Below are 19,075 nucleotides of genomic sequence, written 5' to 3'. Positions count from 1 at the left end.
TAGATCTCCCTGCCAGCATCTTCTGTCCTGAACCCTGCTGTGACCTTCTATCCTGCTTACTCCCAGGCTAACTCTTTTGAGCTTCTGGGTGTGTGTATGTGTATGGGGGGGGGGCTCCCTTTGTCAGCAGAAGCTGTTGGTGTGTGCCAGGTTCCCATGCCCTGGTGGGCGGTGCGGGTGCCAGCTCAGGGCAGCTATTGAGAGGTGTCTGAATAGGAGAGGATGGGCTCCGGACCTGCCTTTCAGCCCTGACTTTTAGACTTTACAAAGGAGTCATTACAGGCGGGAGGCATGGAATTGCAAACTGCATACAAAATTTCTTGATCGGAATGGAGCTGGGAGTGAGGAAGGCTTTCCCTCCTTACTAAGCAGCTGTAGGACATAAGAAACCTCTTTTTTCCTTATCCCACCTGGGAGAAGCTACATCTTCCACATTGTAACCATATCCCTTACTTCCCATAAGTCTTGGCCAACAGTCCCAGCTGTAGTTCAAGCACATCTGGAGGACACCAGATTAGGAAAGATTTGTCTGTGCAGATCTTGCTGTTGTTTTGGCCAGTCCTATGTACTGATGCTCAAATTTGCCATCTGGCTATGGCTGGGACTTAAGAAAAAGAATAGCCACACTGGATCAAACCAGTGTGGCTCCTTTGTTTGAGGGGTGGGGAATCATTGGTCCTCAAAACATTTTGGATTTCAGATCCCAGAATCCCTTACCATTGACTGTGTGGGTTGAACTGATAGGAGCTGAAGTCCAAAATGTTAAGAGGGGCCAACAATTCTCCACACCTGCTCTAACACAACATTCTGTCTTTGCCAACAGGCAGTGATAAGGATGTCTATCATTTTGTTAAACCTATTTTATCTGATAGGTGGAAGTATATTTTGCCTGAAAATGGAAATTGTGCTTTCAAATTATTAAAACTAGTAACCATTATTAGCCCAATAAATATTCTCCTTATCTTCATATATTATTTATTTATTTATTTGGAAATAAATGATTTATGCTGCTGGCTGTTAACAATATACTATGGTAATGAGCTCTACAGGCCAGCTATGCAATATGTGGTGTGGGATGAATTTGATTTTCTAAAGATTTGAGGCCAGAGAAATGCTGTTTAGACCTGTGAAGTTGTTAATAATTAATTCATTAACAAAGGTCCAAAACACACTGTAGAAACAATCCAGTTTGAGACCACTTTAACTGCCCTGGCTCAGTACTAAGGAGTCCTGGGAATTGTAGTTTATTGTTAAGAGGGGCGAACAAGAACTCTGACAGAGATGGCTAAACATCTCACAAAACTACAGTTCCCAGAATTCCCCAACATTGAGCCAAGGCACTTAAAGTGGTCTCAAACTGGATTTAAGAGAGTTCCCTAATTGTCTGCAACGCTTCTCATCTAATCTTGCAGAGACTTGATATGTTTTTTATGTATCATCCTGACCCAATTATATCTAGCGTACTTGATACTGCTGCTGTATGTAGTAACCCTTGGTTTTAACTGTCTAAGAGCGCCTAGCTATGGGGCAGTTACAGTACTGGTCATACCTGTTTCCTCCCCAGTGTCTTGGCAGGAAAATACAGACTGTCTGGACCCCTACAAAGTTCTGTGAATAGGCAGCGTGATTACATGACAAAAGCTCATTTGGAAGCACAACCTGTTAGGCCAGAGTTTTGAAAAGTTACTCATTTGGATTGGAGCTCCCAGAATCCAACAGTCAGTATATTCAGAACAGTATCTTTTCTATGCTCTGTACATGACCAAAGTCTAGCATTGTTTATGTTAAGCTTTTCTCTTCCCCTTTGTCCTTCCTTCCCATGTAAAAAGGCGTGATGAAGTCAATTGAAATGATTTGACTTTGTTAATGCAAAAAGATTTGATCATTCCCTGCCTCATTGGTGGCATTTTGTGGGTGTGGTGGGGCTTGAGATTGTCTTCTTTGATTTGTAAATCTCTTATTATCTGACCGCTTTGACTTATTTCCTTTCAGGAAAAGAAAGGAACATTAAGGAGGAAACAAACAGAAAAACTTCACAGTGTCTTTTGACTGGCAACGCTAGTTGTTGTTTATCTGGAAAAAACTTTATTCTGAGACAGGAGGGGGCCCTCTGGGTGTTACTGGACTACCATATATTACACCTTGCCACTACCAATGTTGAGTGGCTCCTCTGGAGAGTCAGAAGTTCCCTATCCCTCATTTGGGATAAAACCCTGCTTCTTTTTTAGGCTCACTTTGTGGTGTAAAGCACCTCACTGTCTCGGATTCTCACTTTTCCAAGCTGAAACAATCTACCTCATTGTGTGGTGTTTTTACAGTAAAATACTGGAAAGTTGTTCCTTTAAAAATAAAGAACTAGCAGATCTATGATATGTATTGGTTGTTAGGTGAAGTACCCGGTCTCCTCATTTCCTCCTATACCTGCATAGTCTCCTGGGTGCCCATTTTTCTTCACATTCAAGAGTGTGATTCCTACCTGTTTGCAAGAACAGGGTGCCTTAACACCCTCAACCAAACAAAATTAGATGGGGAGGAGGGGAGATTCTTGCCACCACCACCCTGTAGAAAGAATAAAAGGCAAAGGAGGGGGCCCTCCCAGATGGGGTCACCCACCCTGCCAGTTAGGATTATCCAGCAAAGTGCCGCTAGCGAGGAGCAAACAAGGAGCCTTTGTGTGCCTGGCCTGGTCTCCCAGCAGCCCAGTAGGGGGTTGGGGAGGGTGGGATCTTTGTTGCTGTGAGGTTCCTTGAAAGAGAATAAAAGAAGCAAGGAGACTCCTCCAGTGTCTTTCCAAGTGAAAGAAAGTGAGGGGCTATGAGGCAGGAGGAGTGCAGAGGTATGTGGGGTGGTGGTGGTGGAGAATTAAAAAAAGAAATCCCTCAAATCAAGAATATAATAACAACTTAGTGCCCCTGGAAAACAGAAAGGGAGACGTTCAGAGGAAAGTTCTATGTAGAGGGAGTAACATCTGGCCGAGAGTAAGAAGCTTTTGTACTGTTCACATCTGGAAAATAATTTGTTTACCAAAAATGTATATATAATAATAATAATATTTATTTATACCCCGCTCTTCAGCCAAGGCTATCAGATATATGTCACCCTTTATCCAAGGGATCCAAAGGCAATGTTCCTCAAATTATAAGCTTAAATCCAATTGGTAGTCTGAACTAGAGCAGACCCACTGAGTCAGTTATTGTATGGTAAGTCAAACGTAAATCCTGCTGGGTTTACTCTGGTTGAGAGTAGTGATTTTATTTAGGCAATTCAAAGATTTACAATATGGTACCAGCAATAAATAAATAAATAAAATAAAACATGTGGTGGTGATGATGATGATGATATCCTGTTTTTGTACTGGTATACAATTAAATGCAAGTTTGGTGCTGATTAGAAAGCATTTCCTACCTATTCAGTAAGCTGTTTCCTGTTTTACCATATTCATCTTGATGAGGAAATAACCTTCTCACACCATCCCTCTGGACAGGTCTGGGCAGATCCTGTTGGCCAACCTAACATATTTTGTTCCATGAAATGAAGGACAAGATAGTGCCTTCCTCCTCCTGTTCAAGTATATCAGCTAGCAATTAAGTCTTCATTTGGAAAGAGTAATAGAATGGTATTATCTACCACTCTTCATGCACCAGATTAGTTTAGTAGGATTAGGACAGTCTGTGTGACATATACAGTTCTGTCCTCCAACTGATGGGAACAACCCAAAAAGTCTTGAGGAACAGGTGCAGATCCAAGCATCCACCATCTGAGATAGTTTCCTCACACTGCCTAGTGGTAGTGGTAGCATGCAGGCTACCCATACTTAAAATGTAGGGAGTGACCTCCTCTGCACCTGAAGGTAGAAGATCAGGTTAGGAGGTACGTGTCAGTTTACACAGAGCCTTTAACTGTCCTCTTAGCAGCTCACTTTCCCTATCCCCTGCTCAACAGGATCTTCCTTTGCCTTATGGTCCTGCTTGCCTTGTCTTTATGTTCTACACAAGCCCAGAAGTAATTACATCTCAGTATTGAGACCTGTTGCTTGGGTCTGTTCTACGATTTGGTTGGATGTGACTTAAGGCCAGAACCTGCTCACAGCTTTATACTTGCTTTGATAACATACAAGGGAGATAGGGTAAGGATTTGGATGTGTTAACTGAGTATATTCCATGGAACCTCCATGACATCTGGGGTGTTTCAGTGTAGAACATCATGCTGGAAGCAACATGAACTCACAGGCTGCTTTTAACATGGCAAAGGGCCTTGAACTGTACTGTCCTAAGCTTCTCCTTTGCTGTGTTTGTGCTTTCAAGCAGTACGTACATCAGACAGTTTGGATTAAGGCTTAAACCTCTGTCTTGGGTTGCCCACAGTTGGGAATCCATGCAATTCTTACATTCCAACGTGTTGGTGGCTTATTCAGCTATTTGGCTGGGGGTGGGAAGCCTGCAAACTAAGAACTGAGTATGCTTGGGGGAGACGTGTGAAATATAAAGTCTCTTTGCCAGTTGCTATCCTTCAAACAAGTCAACAGAGAGGAAGGCCATTTCTCAGTGCTTACCTAAGTGTTGGGAAACCACCTTCTCCCAAGTAATACCTCCAAAGCCTCTTAAAATCATCTGAATATCATGTGATATTCTGATAGTTGATTGTCTTTGGCAGTGAGCAGAAAAAAGATTTTTGCATTGCAGTGGAAACCGTAGATGTTCCCGCCCTCCATTATTATATGAGAAATATACAGTGTGCCTGTGACATGCGCGGATGCATCTTATGCAGCTTCCAGCATACGCGGAAGTCTCTTGGGGAGGAAAACAATGGCGCATGCACGCTGCTCTGCCACATGCACATGCCCCATTATTTTCTATGGGGCTCGGACATAGCCGGATTTTACCTTACGTAGGAGGATCCGGAATGGATCCCCCGTGTAAAGAGAGGGCGCACTGTACTGCCTCAAGGTTACTTAATGCTCAGTCATTTTCTTTGTTCTTGTTTATGGGAGAGAGAGACACACCCCTTACACCTTACAACTATTTTTAATTTTTTGTTATTTTATTGTTGCACACTGCTTAGATATGTTTTTATGATAAGTGGTGTAAATCACATGAATTACATGAATCGACAAATAATGATTTTCTGATGTTAACTTTATCACATATTCTTGGCCTGTTCGTAAGGGATCCCTTTGGTTGGTTGATCACATTCTCTTTTATTGGGGGCATTTTGGATGTGCTACATGGTGTCTTCTGCTCAATCTCCTCTTCACCTGTGTCCTCAGCATGTTGAGTACTTAGGTACAGGACAGGATCCCTAGCCAGGAAACTGAATATTTACTGTAAACAAGAGAGGGCTATAATGAGGCATCAGAAATTGATCTGTGGCATAAAGGGTACTGAAATGACAGTGGAAGTGCAGGTAGATCAGGTTAGGTTAAAGAGGCACAGGAAAAACATTGGGGCTTCTGTACTAATCCTTGTCTCCCATCTTCCAGTGAATGATCTCACGCAAGGAGTTGCCTGGCATATCCTGCTCCAGACTATCGGCATCTATTCAGCCCTCAAGTTTCTCCAGGGAGGAGGTGCTGGTGAGTTCATGTTATCTGGAGGAACATCTCCCTGTCCTTATTTTGCAGATGAGTGAAGTTGGAGGCACACCTGTTAGATTGTCTGAAGTGAATTTGTGGAAAGTGCTGACCACCCACACCATCTTGACTAGGCTTCCTCTCTATTCCTCACCTTCCTGCCCACTGAGAAGAAAATTCCTCTAATCTGAACATGCTGCTCTGCTCCCCACCTACCAACTCCTAGAAAAATTAAATGCCATTGGCAAAAGAAAGCAGCCACATCAACATGGGCAGTTCCAAAGGGTGTGCCTTCCATGAGAAACCTGTCTTTAAATTCCAGTACCCTCTGTTTTCACCTAGTGTTCTTTTCATCCTTTCTCATGATTCTACCTAAATGTTTCTTCTTTTCTGGTGGTGCTATCAGGAAAAGATAGTCAGAGTGTTGTGTGCATTTGCACAATCATCTACAGATGTAGGACAAGAACAACACCACTTGGCACAGAGGACAGAGCCCTCAAAAGTATAAAGTTTCCTTCATTCAGCTGCAAAATAGGGTCAGGGAGATGTGCCCCAATCTCCTGGTCCCAATTTCTACACATATGTCTGTTTTGCTATATAATATAGGAAAAAGGATTGGGAGAGATCAAATACTGTCCCTAGTGTATAAACTCAGATTTCTTAGGAATATGATGCTCCTCAGAAAGAAGTACTTTTTTCTGTTGGGAGGAAAGGGCAGGTGCGATTGCGCATCTTTTTGCCTTGTGGTTACTACTAGACCTGCCTCTACAGAAACTGAAGTGGACCAACTCAGGCAATAGATTTTGGACACTAATGGGCAACAAAATGCCTATTATTTTGATGATGATACAAATTGAGAGGCTAAAAGAAATTATGGAGGGTGCATGTGGAAGTTCCCCCTCCCATAACAGAGCAAGACTGTTAAATTTAAGGACTAGATGACTAGTTTCCTGCCTATCTAGCCCTAAGCCTCCATAGTCTATAGCATAATTGGCTGGTCACATTGCATACTTCCAAGTAAATATAAAGCTGCTCATCTAGTTTGAGTCTGAATGTACCATTTGGAAAGACAGAGATTCTTATCCTATATATCAGAGTTGCAGAGTAGGTAGGATCTCCTGGTGGAATCCCCCTGCCCCTTTTTTGCCTTTCCCCTTATTGCAGGAAACTTTAAGCTGTTACAGGCTTTGCTCCCTACACAGCTGAAAGAGTCCATGGGGAGGAATTAATGAGTTCCAGATGAAACACATTTTCTCTAATACTAACAAATCCACCCCAATTCCTATGGCTTCAAAGGAGTCAGAGCCCTCAAAAGCTTATAATATCCTGGACTTGGGAAAGGGGAGGGGGTGCACCTCTACTCCTGTTCCTTCAGGATATTATAAAATGTTAGTCATTAAGCAACTCAATTCTGTGCCCCTGCCATTTTCTCCCCTTCCCAAATTTGCACCTTCAACTTTCTGTGACTCAGCATTTAATATGTCCTCAACAGCCTTGAACATAGGCCTGGGAATCATTGAGATTTTCTTTTTCCTTTAATTTACTAACAAATACCGCCCTCAATCTATTTGACAGGATATAGTTCTCAATGGAGAACCAACCTGTTCTCAACTCCTGGCAGAACCTCTGAAAAGCTGATCAGTAATATTCAGAGCAAACTCTCTCCCTGTTCTGGAAAGCCTGTAGGCTTTCATGTAGCTCCAGTGCTCAAGACCATGGATGGGAAACCTGTATATTTCCAAATGTTGTTGGATTGTTGCTATCAGCAACAATTAGGGGTCGTGGTGGTGTATGGATTTGTTCGTTCGAGCTTATGACTCTCATTCAAGATAATGGTGGGTAGGTTTTCAACCCACCCCTACCCCCCCAAAAAAAAACCCAAATGCACACATGTGTACCTTTTTTCCATAGGTGCCACTGGCTTCATCAGCAATATGCGCACTTTCTTCTGGATCCGTGTGCAACAGTTCACAAGCCGTGAAGTCCAGGTGCAGCTCCTCCGGCACCTCCATGGCCTGTCCCTTAGATGGCATCTGGAGCGCAGGACAGGCGAGGTGTTGCGCAGTGTGGACAGAGGCACTAGCAGCATCAACAATCTGCTCAGGTACATGGACACTTTGGTTAATGGGGAATCAATCACCCTTGGCAGAATTTGGGAAAGTTGCTTGTTTTTCTCAATTAGAACTCTCAAAGTCTCCCAAAATTTGGTGAGCTATAGTGAAAAAACAGTCTGGTTCAGAGATATCTATTATATTATTGGGAGGGTAGTTGGGGAGAGGTGTTTGATGGTGGGGACGGAGTCTTATATATCATGTGACCTGACTCTCCCATAATCCTATCCTGCAGCTACATTGTCTTCAGCATCTTCCCCACAGTGGCTGATATCATCATTGCTATTGTGTATTTCACCATGACCTTCAGTGCCTGGTTTGGCCTCATAATCTTCATCTGCATGATCCTGTACCTTGGTGAGTGCTTGAGGTGGGAGGGAAAGTAGTACGATGGGTAGGGAGAGCGAGAGAGAGTCCCACTGTGACTTAAATAACCATAAGAGATAAGAACCCCAAAGCACATTTTCAGTTCCTTCCAGAACTTGTGAAGCAGGGGATTAGTAGCCAAACTGGGACAGGATGTGCATACCTCCACATGTTGAGCAAAGGCAGATAATGCAAAACTGGCAAATTCATGCAAATATGCCAAAAATTACCTTAGACTGAATCCAACCTATGGTGGATGTGCTTTTATCCCATTGACATCCATGGGATTTAGATTAGGAAGCAGTGTAATATAATTGGTCTGTCAAACCTAATATAGGCTTTCCTGGCTTTAGATTTAAGACAGGATCTTTCCCCAGACCTTATATTCCCTGATGGTCTCTAGTCCAAGTGCTAGCCAGGCCCATCTGTGTGGCTTTGCATGTTGTTACCTCTTATTAGTAATAGAATGGATGCAGCATATCCCTTGGCTCAGTAAGGCCTGAAGTTTCAGCCCAGTTTGGTATTGAAGCCCCATGTCCAGCCATCCCAAATTTTCCTCTGATCTCCTCATTCTGAGCAAGGACAGACTGCTGCATTGATATCTCAAGGACGCCTTTGCCCACACTGCAGACGTATTTGTTTCCAGGTGGAGGATGTGAAGCCTATTTAATAATGCATGTACATGTATCACACCTCACCTATTTTTCATTTTACTATTCTGGCACTCTCTAACTCAACATTGCTGGCTATGGACACGAACTCAGCTGCTCATACGTCAGTACAGGTATGCACACTGTCCTACATGCTTTCAAGTTCTTTTTCATAAAGGCTAGAAACATCCCAATACTTTATTTTAAAGGCTAAAAGTCTAAGAAGGCAAAAATTGGCAGAATTTTCCTTTTCTCTTTCTTCTAGTATTCAGGCTAATTACCCTGGTTGTGTGTCAAAGTTGAAAAAATGAAAAGATTTCTGGTATTTATCTGTGTTCTTGCTGTAGTAATTTGAGGCCTGTCTCTTTCCCCACAGGTTTGACCATTATAATGACTGAGTGGCGAACGAAGTACCGCCGTGACATGAATACTCGTGACAATGAGGCCAAGTCTCGAGCTGTTGACTCACTTCTCAACTTTGAGACGGTATTCAGAACATCACATGTTGGGGCTGGCAGGGCAATGAGGGGCAGCAATCACCCTCCTCACAGTGCCTGAAATGATTCCAATTCCTTGTTTTTGTTTAGGTGGAGGAGGAGGGTTTTTAAATCGGAGCCCTCTGGGTGGAGATCTCTTGGGAGGGCTATTGGGCAGCTGACTGATCCAGCCTAACACTGACTTGACCCCTCCTATGGTTTGCTGCAGGTGAAATATTACAATGCTGAGAATTATGAGGCTACCCGCTTCAATGATGCCATTAAGAAGTACCAGGTATAAAAGGACCAAGAACGGGTAATGGAAGTGGTTTTTTTCCACGTCCTTTGGGTTTCATCAGACAGATTCCTTTTCCATGTTCCTTATCTTTCTCCGTTCCACTGTTGTCACCAGTGGCACCACTGTACCACTGTGTGGGTGTGTAGGTGCACACAAGCAGACAGAAACACTTGTAGAGGGCAGCTTGGAAGGGAAAATGAACTTGGTTCCTGTGAAAGATACCAAAGCTTAGAAAGTTACTATTTTAGACCACAACTCTCAGAATCTTACTTCCAGTCAGCATGGCCACTGTCAGTGCTGGCTCAGAAATTATAGAACTTGTAGTACAAAATAGTAATTTTTCTACATATGGATACATGGAAAGCCAAACTAGGAGCCAAGAAAGGAAATTTGTCAGGATGTGCCTCTTAGTATGGCAGTGAAAAGGTAACAGCTGCTCAAATAGTCCTTGCTGTTCACAAGACAGAACAAAGCAACAAAGAGATAGGCATTGAAGTTGTATGAGAGGATGGGCTAGCTTATTTTTTAAAAAAGAAAAAAATGTAAGGACCTTGTACTGTAGAACTCTTTACAAGCTCCCTCCAGATGTGCTGGACTATAGTCCCTATTCATCCACAGCCAGTACAGCTGTAATGGCAACTGTAGTCCAACACATCTGGAGGGCCCAGATCAGGGAACACTGGTCTGGAACATCCCTTGCTTGAAAGTAGAAGAGCCATTTCACAAATGTGGTGCTGTGGAGGGCTGGAGCTTGTGGGGAATGAGTATGTATGGGTGATGTCATCTGACTTCCCACAGGATGATGGAGGTTCCTGCTATGTGGAGATATAGGAATGGAGAATCCCTGTAGCTGGCTGCTGGCTATAGAGTGGTTCTAGGGTATGCTAAAGAGATCCACTTTTTTCTCTTCTCCTATTAGGTCTCAGAATGGAAAGTCAATGCATCACTGGCACTGTTGAACCAGACACAGAATCTGGTGATCGGTTTAGGGCTGCTAGCTGGATCCCTTCTGTGTGCTTACTATGTGACCAAGAAGAAGCTCCATGTAAGTCTCTGCCAAATGACTGGATACTTTACATTTTTGAACTACAGCTCACACACCCCAACAGCTAGTATGGCCATTATAGCTAGGAGATTCTGGGAGCTGTAGTTCAAAAAAGTAACCTTCCCAAGCTCTAGTTCCTCCTCGCTGTAGTATTAGAGATTTCAGTGGTTTAGACATCTCTGATTACAAGGAACTCAGCCCCAAGAGACATTGTTGCCACATCAGGCAGAGTGGAAAACTGCATCATTTTTCCTGCATGGAGAAATCCATGCCACTGCTTACCACCACTTTTCCCATTACCTATTGCCTCCACAAAAATCTAACAGTAACTTGGAAATCCTCTGCACAGTAGGACCAAGTCTGCACAGATAAACAGAGATTCACATGACATGTTTCTAAAACTGGAAGGTAGACTCTGGTTTTGCTCACCTTCATCTTGTAAGTGAAATTTCTTCATAAGCTATGAATTTTTCTAGCATGTTTCCATGTGTGCTTCCTGACATAGTACCTACTTCTGGCTTGGGGTATCTGCATTTTGTTTTTAGATCTCCATTTAAACTATGGAAGGCATTTAGTATCTGGTGCCTGAATACCCTAAAGGTGCAAGATCCTGTCTGATTTTGGAAGCTAGCAGTCTTAGCCCTGGTTAGTACTTGGATGAGATACCACCAATGAATACCAGGTACTGTAGGCTATAATTCAGAAGAAAGAATTGGCAAAACCACCTCTGAGTATTTCTTGCCTAAGAAAACCCAAAAGACTCATGGGGTTTCTGAAAGTTGACAGGCTGCTTAAAGGCACCCTCTCCCTCCAGAGGCAGTGTGTCTTTCAATACCAGTTTCTGGCATTAAGGACAGGACTTTGGCTCTCATGTCCTAGTTGTAGGCTTCCCATAGGCACCTAGTTGGCCACAGAGTGCTCTGCCCTCTGATCTGATTCAGACTGGTTCTTGTTATGCTATTTTATGTTTAGAGAACAGGGGAGGTGGAAAGACTTTGTACACAAGAGCCGTGAGGAAAAGCTGTAGAATATGGTCAGACTGATCTGTGGGAAGGAATGAGGGGCCATAAGAGCTTTGCCATTTCTGAAAAGACTTTGTGAAGTCTAATTGGTGTTTGCTGAATTCAGTGCTGAGCAAAGAGACCAAAGGTACCACTCAACTCATGCTGAGAAAATGGGCAGTGGAGGGTACTGAAGATTAAAACAAAAACAGATTGGAAAATTAGACCTCTCATTGAGAACAAAAGCACTTGCAAGCAAGAGCCCAGGCTGGAAAAGGTTTGTCACCAATTAAGAGATCTAAGGGTGGTGGTGGAGGGAGGGAACACACCAAATGGAAGCTAGTTTCCACCAACATCAGAAGAAAGAGACCAACATGTTTTGGGTTTGTATTCCAGATGTGAAAACACACATTCCCACATGGAGTGCAGCACTAATGCTGGGATACAACAAGGAGACTTTAAAAATAAATAAATGAAGAAGCTGGTAAAGGACAGATACAGTTATATATGAATGATAAGGAGAATGGGCCTTTCATCCCTAGATTAAGACGAAAGAAGTTGAATGTGAATGGCAAAAAGTAGACTGTGGCTAAATGCCAAAGGAAACATTTCTTTAAATTAAGATACATCATTCACTTGTAAATTCAGCAGCCCCAGATAAACATTGCTGTGGAGTAAATTTGTGTATCTGTTTTACTCACTTGGCCTTGGTCTGACTGGCCATCTAGATGTTCTTGGATTACAACTCCCACCATCCCTGGCCATCATGCATGCTGGTTGGAGCTGACTAGTGTTGGAGTGCCTCACAGCATGTGTTTGAACTAGTTACCTATGACCTGCATTATTAGCCCAGGTTTTTTTTAATTGTGGCTGGGGAGGACTTGGGTGCTGCAAAAGTGGGCTTCAGGACCATACTTTCATTTTGCATTTTGCTCAGTCATACAAGGAGAAGGAATCAAAGTACTCCTACCCTCCACTGCAGGGGGAGATCATCACTTTGGCACTGACCTGCCTTTCTATTCTCTCTAGGTGGGCGATTACGTTCTCTTTGGCACATACATCATCCAGCTATACACTCCTCTGAACTGGTTTGGCACCTATTACAGGTAACCTTGTACTATGACTATTTTGTTACATTCTTTGGTCAGCCATTTGGTTGATGCAATTAAGAGTGTATGGATGAAATTAAAGTGACCATTTCCATGCAAGTAATGATTGGTGAAATAAGGTGGCATCACTTGGCAATGGACTAACCAAGCCGAATGCCCATTCCCCTACATCCCAGATTTGGGATTTTCTGTATTGGGAAACACTATGCAGTAGGCCTGTGATATCTCACTGAGTGAAACGCTTCGAAAGAGGGGTTGGCCAAATCCATGGAGGATGGAATTACCCATTTCTGTTAGCCAGGATGGTTGTATTTTCCTTCCAGTACCAGAGGCAGTATGTCTCTCAACGTTTGGTGGCTTGAGAGTACAAGCAAAAGGATGTGAATTTCCCAGCTGGGCATCTGATTGAGCACTATGGGAAGCAGAATGCTGGACAGAATGGACTGTGGTTTCGCCCAGGTTTTTTTTTAACAATGTTCTTAAAGGACACCACATGTCACTGGTTTTTCTGGAGAGGCTTATTTTAGGTTTTGAGCAAACCTAATGCAGTTACAAGATGTGAGGATCTTGTTTGAGTTAAAAGATTGTAGACTGAGAAAAAAGAATATCCCTTGTATTGGAGGGGATTACAGCCCAAATGTTTGCTCTCTCCTTGTTGACAAGGTTCTGACAGGAATCTGGATAGATCTGAGTCTCTCAAGATCCAAGTGCTCAGTCTGTTGGGTACCTCTGTCCTTGGATTGCTCCCTAAGACTTCCTCAGCTCTAGAAGGCTAAATTTGGATTTGGAAAATTGAACCCTACCTTTGTCATTGCATACTGGACTCTATGGAGGGGTGTTCCCCACCCTCCTCAGTATCTGGGTTTTCTTTTCATCTCTCCTGTGTCTGAATGTTCAGAGTTGGCTGCAACAAAAGAGGTGTGATATCACTGAGTGTGTAAAAATGTGTTAATGGTTTGAGAACATTTGCTACTGGAGGAAACGTGACACACTATGGGTTGCTTTCATGCCAGGAATCTAATTGATTGCTGCATTAGGGGACATGAAAATAGAGCTGCCCCGCTCCCTTCTTTTTCATTGTTTCCAGAAAGGGAATGGGATAGGCCTGCATCCCCCACTTCCTGCCCCACTTATTGTTTGCAAATTGTGCATTGGATGCTCCATTTTTCCTTTTCAGAATGATCCAGTCCTCATTTGTTGACATGGAGAATATGTTTGATCTCTTCGATGAGGAACAGGAGGTATGTTGAGGCTCTCCCTATGCTGCAGTGAATCAACTGTATACTCATCCTCACTCCCCACACCCAAATGTAGATACAGAGGTGATAGAGAAGAATTGGAGAGGGTTTGTTTATCAGTTATATATTGATACAGTTGTCCCTTCATATTCGCGGACTTGAGATTTGTGAATTTCATTATTCCTGGGAATTTGATTATGCCTGGGACCATCCGGCATGTGCGCTTCCCAGTCCCCTTCTCCTGTGCTTGAAACCCTTCTCTTTTAGTATTCCTGACCATGGGATCACCTCCAATATTTCTCTAAGTTTACTAAAATTAGCTCTCCTAAAATTTAGAATGTGTGTCTGACTATGCCTGGCTTCTGCTTTCCACTGTATAACAAACTCTAGTAGAACATGTTCACTCCCACCTAAGCACCCTACAACTTGCACCCCACTAACCCTGTTGGTTAGGATCAGATCTAAAATAGCTGACCCCCTTGTTGCCTCTTCCACCTTTTGGACAATGAAACTGTCTTTCACACAAGTGAGGAATTTGCTAGACCTTGAGGATTTGGCTGAGTTTGACTTCCAGCAAATATCAGGATAGTTGAAGTCACCCATCACTACTATATCTCTCCTTTCTGAGTGTGTGGTCATCTGTCCTAGAACAGCATCATCCAATTCCCCCATCTGACTTGGGGGTCTGTAGTAGATTCCCACAATAACATCCCTATTGTTTCTCCCCCCTACAATTTGTATCCAGATGCTCTCCACCTGGCTTCCAGGATTGATGTCCTGGATCTCTTCACTGGTGTAAATGTCCCTGACATATAATGCTATTCCTCCTCCTTTCCTGTTTGGTCTATTTCTCTTGTCCCCCAATGCAACAACAACCTTAGTCCCCCCCTCCCCCATTTGAAAGCTTCTTTTTTGCCATGCTGCTCCCCTTTTGCCACATGCTCCAACTCCTTGCTCCAGTCCCAAAATGGCATAGCTCTGAGCCACAGAAGCAATGTCCTACACCCAACCCTCATGAGACTTTCCCAACTGCCAGCCAATACTAGCAAAAGACACAGCTAAGGGAGTGAGCTTATGTGGAGAGCAGAAAATACCACCATACAAAGCAATCAGCAATCGCTGCTGTGGTAGTTTAAAGGAAACTAGAAACAGTAATTTCATGTAATTCTCACCCCCGCCATGGTCATAAAGGCCTCTAGTCCCCCTTTTTTTTCTTGCACGCCAATATTTTGACAGAAGGCCCCTCTGCCACCCTTTTTGCCCCTCACCACCTCTTGGCTGCCCCCTTTTCCCTTCACTACCCCCCTGGATCTTTCTACCGTCCCCAGGGGGGCTTTTATAAATTTTTGTAATTGTATCTGAGGAAATTGACCAAGTCTGTGAAAGCTTATGCTACAACTTCTTTCACTCATTTGGTCTCAAAGGTGCTACAAGATTCCCTTTGCATACTGATATTCTAGGCTAATGAGTATGTCTCTGAATTGAAAAGAAGTTGCTTGCTTGAAAACAAAAGGAAGTTCCTCATCTCATAGAACATGTTTAATCTATGAGTTATGCCTTCTGGGTATTATGATGGTCCCTTTAAAAACATTACATGATTTTATAGAAGATAGACACTCAGAAGCTAAAGTGCATTCTCCATTTTCTGGTCATCTTCTGGTCATCTCCCTGCTAAAATAGGGAGGATGGTGGATGTTGCCATGACAACCTGATTCTGAACATCCCTGAAGTATGCCTCTGGAAAAGTGCCAGCCCTATTATTAGACAGTGTGAGGCGGCTGCTTCATGGTGGAGATTAGAGTGCTAATCAGAGTGGTGGATTATGATCTGGTACTAGTCTGTGAGTCATCAGCTTCCAGTCCCTGTTGGGTTTCCAGGAAACTACATGAATACAATAATAACATGGCACTAATACGATACCAGTCCCTAAAAAATTATGGGGGGAAATGCTGGTCCACCACATCACAAGGCTTGAGAAGCACTGGCCTCAGTGCTGTTCTGTGCATCCCTTAGCTTAGCCTGCTACCCTCCATAGATGCTGGGCCATTGCAAATGTCAAAGTTAAGATTCAACTATCAGTCCTGTTTAAGGGGTGATAACTCAGATCATCTGCACACAAAGCAAACAGTGGTCTCTCACATCAAGTGCTGAGTGTTTATACATCCAGAGCTGGCAGTTCGGCGAATAAAATTTCCCAAAGTCACTTTTTTTACCATAATCATCCTTTTCCTACCTAGACTCAGGTACCAACCAGGGCCCTGGCTACACATGATATCACAAATACCTTACTTTTCAGGTGAAGGATGAACCAGGTGCTGGGGATCTTCGGTTTATGACAGGACGTGTGGAGTTTGAAAATGTCCATTTTGGCTACGTAGACGGGTAAGGGAGAAAGCAGAGAGAGGGTGGTGACAAGAGATAATTGTTATATAGCTGGAGTGTATAATTGGTCTGAAAATGAAGAGCTGGGAAAAGAGTTAAAACAGGCAGTCTGGAGGGCAGGTGCTGAGAGTCTTTAGCAGCTGGAGGGGAGAATGAATATGGGGCAACAGACACAGGTCATCTTGTTAAAGTTTTCCAGTGGAGTTTTGCCAGTGTGATAAAGGCTGCTAGAAAGAAATATATTTTACATAGCTTGGAAATGTTACTTTTTCTGGATTAAAAGCTCCAGAATTCCCTGCCCGGCATGCCTAGTGATTCTTCTGGGAGCTGCAGTCCAAACAAGTATTTTCTCCAAGTTCATATTTCTCAGCTCCACTCTGATCAAGGACAAATGAAAATGGTAGAAACCAGGACTCTTCAAGAAAAGTTTCAGGATTCATCAATGACAATGCCCATAAATCTGTACTCTGCTTTATAAATACTGTATGTATCCAGTTCCTTGCTTCTGACATCATACAGAACTTTCAGAGAGCACCCTTACTCATTGTCAGCTATATATTTAGTTTGCAGTGGGGGCAGGGGAATAGGGTGGAGACAAGACAGATCTGAAGTGGGGTGGGGGTACATTTTTGTGCTTCTTTGTACTCTTACTCTGTATGGATGGGGAGACATTTTGAATGAGGTTATGACATTTGGAAGTGATCTGAGATTACTGCAGGACAGTGAAGGGAGGTGTAGGAGGTCTTGCAAAATGCTGAAAAGTTTGAAAGTTGATTGAGTCTTCCTTTTTGTTCACTTCCCTCACAGGAAGGAAGTTCTACATGATGTTTCATTCACTGTAATGCCTGGGCAGACCCTAGCATTGGTAAGGAGAGGGGGAGATTGACAACACTGCTGTTATGAATAATGTTTCTAATAGTATCTCACACTTGTTTACTTCCTCTGCTACAGAAACAGAACTTAGCCCCCGAGCAAAAGCTGCCCAGGGGATTTCTTCCTTTTTCTTCCCACTGGCTCTATCCAGTCTGACACCATGTCTCCTCTCTTTACGCAGGTGGGGCCCTCTGGCTCGGGAAAAAGTACTATTATTCGCCTACTTTTCCGCTTCTATGATGTCTATGGAGGTTGCATTCGAATTGATGGACAGGATATCTCCAAGGTTGGGGGAAAAAACACCAAAGTCCCCTTTGTAAAAATATACTGTTGAGCACTGATGCATTTTGAATCTTGTATAAGGCACAGAGTATGAACAAGCAATTTGGGGCAGTTAAGGCTAGGCGTTTATATTCCCAGTCTTTTGAGGAACAGGCTTTTAGGCAAGGAGAGTGAGGGATTCGCCAGGGTGAACTCTTTCCTAAGAACAATATAGGACCTGGCAACTTTTAGATCCAGATTTATAGCACAAACCTATGCAAGTTTACTCAGTGAGAAGTAAACCCCACTGTGCTCACAAAAGATCACTCCCTTATCAGCATGTGCGAAGACTGCAACTATAGCCTCTCTCCTCCCCCTCTTCACTAATCACAGTATGTGACAATAAACGTAAGGTGTTTCAAGAGAAACTATTACTGTGTAATTACACTGCACCGTTGTTGTTTTTAACACAGCATGTCTTCCATTTGTAAGCCTCCCATGTGTGTTGTCCTTGTTTCTTCCATTGTTTTTCCTTTCCATGGGTTGGGGAACCCTTTAAGGAAAGCAAAATGTGGCCTAACTCTTTGATTGGGGGTTCTAAGAGCCATCTGGAAGCACCCACTGAAAATACTAGAGTGACTCTCTAATTTTGCGGTCCAGAGGATATATGGCTATACAGGATGATCCCATTGCCATATTCCAGCCATCTCTGATAGAATCTAATGTGCTCTTTCTCTCTCTTACACACACACACACACACAGACTGTTCCTCCAGTTACTTTGAACATTTGTTACCACAGCCCAGCTGCTTAATTCCAAGTTCACATTCATTGCCCCCAGCAAAGCAGAGATGTGTGATTCCAATTAGAGAGAGATGAAAGGTTTGCATTGGAGTAGGCACAGCTGCAGCATGCCTCCATCCCCCGCCACCCAAGCTCAATGGGGAAGGGCTGTAGGATATCTGGTGGAAGATTCATAGGTGCCCCATCTGGATGCCAGCATTCCATGGGGGTCTGGAAGACTGGAGGGCAACTGCTCATTTCATGTCCAGTCCAGCAACATGTGTGGTTCCACCAGCTCCCAACCTGGTCTCCACCTAGTAGTTTTATCTGTCTTATAACATCGTATTTAGTTGGTCACTGAAGCAGAACATCTAAGAGACAATGGAGGGACATGACAGATTAAGTGGAGCAGGGCATGATAGGTCATAGTTGAAGGTAATTTAATAGATGCATCACTCCCATCAGACACACACACACACACTTCTTTTGTTCTCCTGGTCAAACTTTTTATGGGTATGTTCCAGGTCAAACCAATCGCACCCACTTCACCCTGTGTGTGTGTGTGTGTGTGTGTGTGTGTGTGTGTGTGTTGTGTGCCTTCAAGTTGTTTCCAACTTAACAGTGGGGTTTTCTTGGCAAGATTTGTTCAGAGGAGGTTTGTCTTTGCCTTTGCCTTCCTCTGAGGCTGAGAATTACTACCCTACATTTTATTAATATTTTCAGATAATGCTTTTCACTCCCCAAAATAAAACTGTTTACCCAAGACAACAGTAAAGTGAGCTTATACACCACAAACAGAGAGTCCTCCTTCAAAATGCCTGCAACACTCTTGATTGAGACAACATAATGTGTTATCAGCCTTTCTTTCCCCCCCAAACATACTTTAAGAGTGAGCAAGTGGGCCTTATCATGCT

The 19,075-nt window shown here is 43.3% G+C and overlaps 1 protein-coding gene across 6 annotated transcripts in view; it reads left to right on the top strand.

The window, feature by feature from the left end:
- The window catches only part of ABCB6 (ATP binding cassette subfamily B member 6 (Langereis blood group)), a 50,905-nt gene that overhangs the window by 20,364 nt on the left and 11,466 nt on the right, over positions 1-19,075 (top strand). For all 6 annotated transcript variants that reach the window (XR_006103767.1, XR_006103772.1, XM_042465879.1 and 3 more), the window contains 11 exons: positions 5,480-5,572; positions 7,481-7,673; positions 7,916-8,037; positions 9,073-9,182; positions 9,402-9,467; positions 10,390-10,515; positions 12,546-12,622; positions 13,803-13,866; positions 16,160-16,245; positions 17,053-17,110; positions 17,300-17,404. Coding sequence is in view for 4 of the 6 variants with exons in the window: in XM_042465879.1 (XP_042321813.1) it covers positions 5,480-5,572; positions 7,481-7,673; positions 7,916-8,037; positions 9,073-9,182; positions 9,402-9,467; positions 10,390-10,515; positions 12,546-12,622; positions 13,803-13,866; positions 16,160-16,245; positions 17,053-17,110; positions 17,300-17,404 (1,100 nt within the window). In the remaining 2 variants the exon portion in view is untranslated. The remainder of the gene's footprint in view (positions 1-5,479; positions 5,573-7,480; positions 7,674-7,915; positions 8,038-9,072; positions 9,183-9,401; positions 9,468-10,389; positions 10,516-12,545; positions 12,623-13,802; positions 13,867-16,159; positions 16,246-17,052; positions 17,111-17,299; positions 17,405-19,075) is intronic.

Source organism: Sceloporus undulatus, chromosome 1 (assembly GCF_019175285.1).
Source record: "Sceloporus undulatus isolate JIND9_A2432 ecotype Alabama chromosome 1, SceUnd_v1.1, whole genome shotgun sequence".
Taxonomy (NCBI): Eukaryota; Metazoa; Chordata; class Lepidosauria; order Squamata; family Phrynosomatidae; genus Sceloporus; species Sceloporus undulatus.
This window is presented reverse-complemented; position numbering and strand designations above follow the sequence as displayed.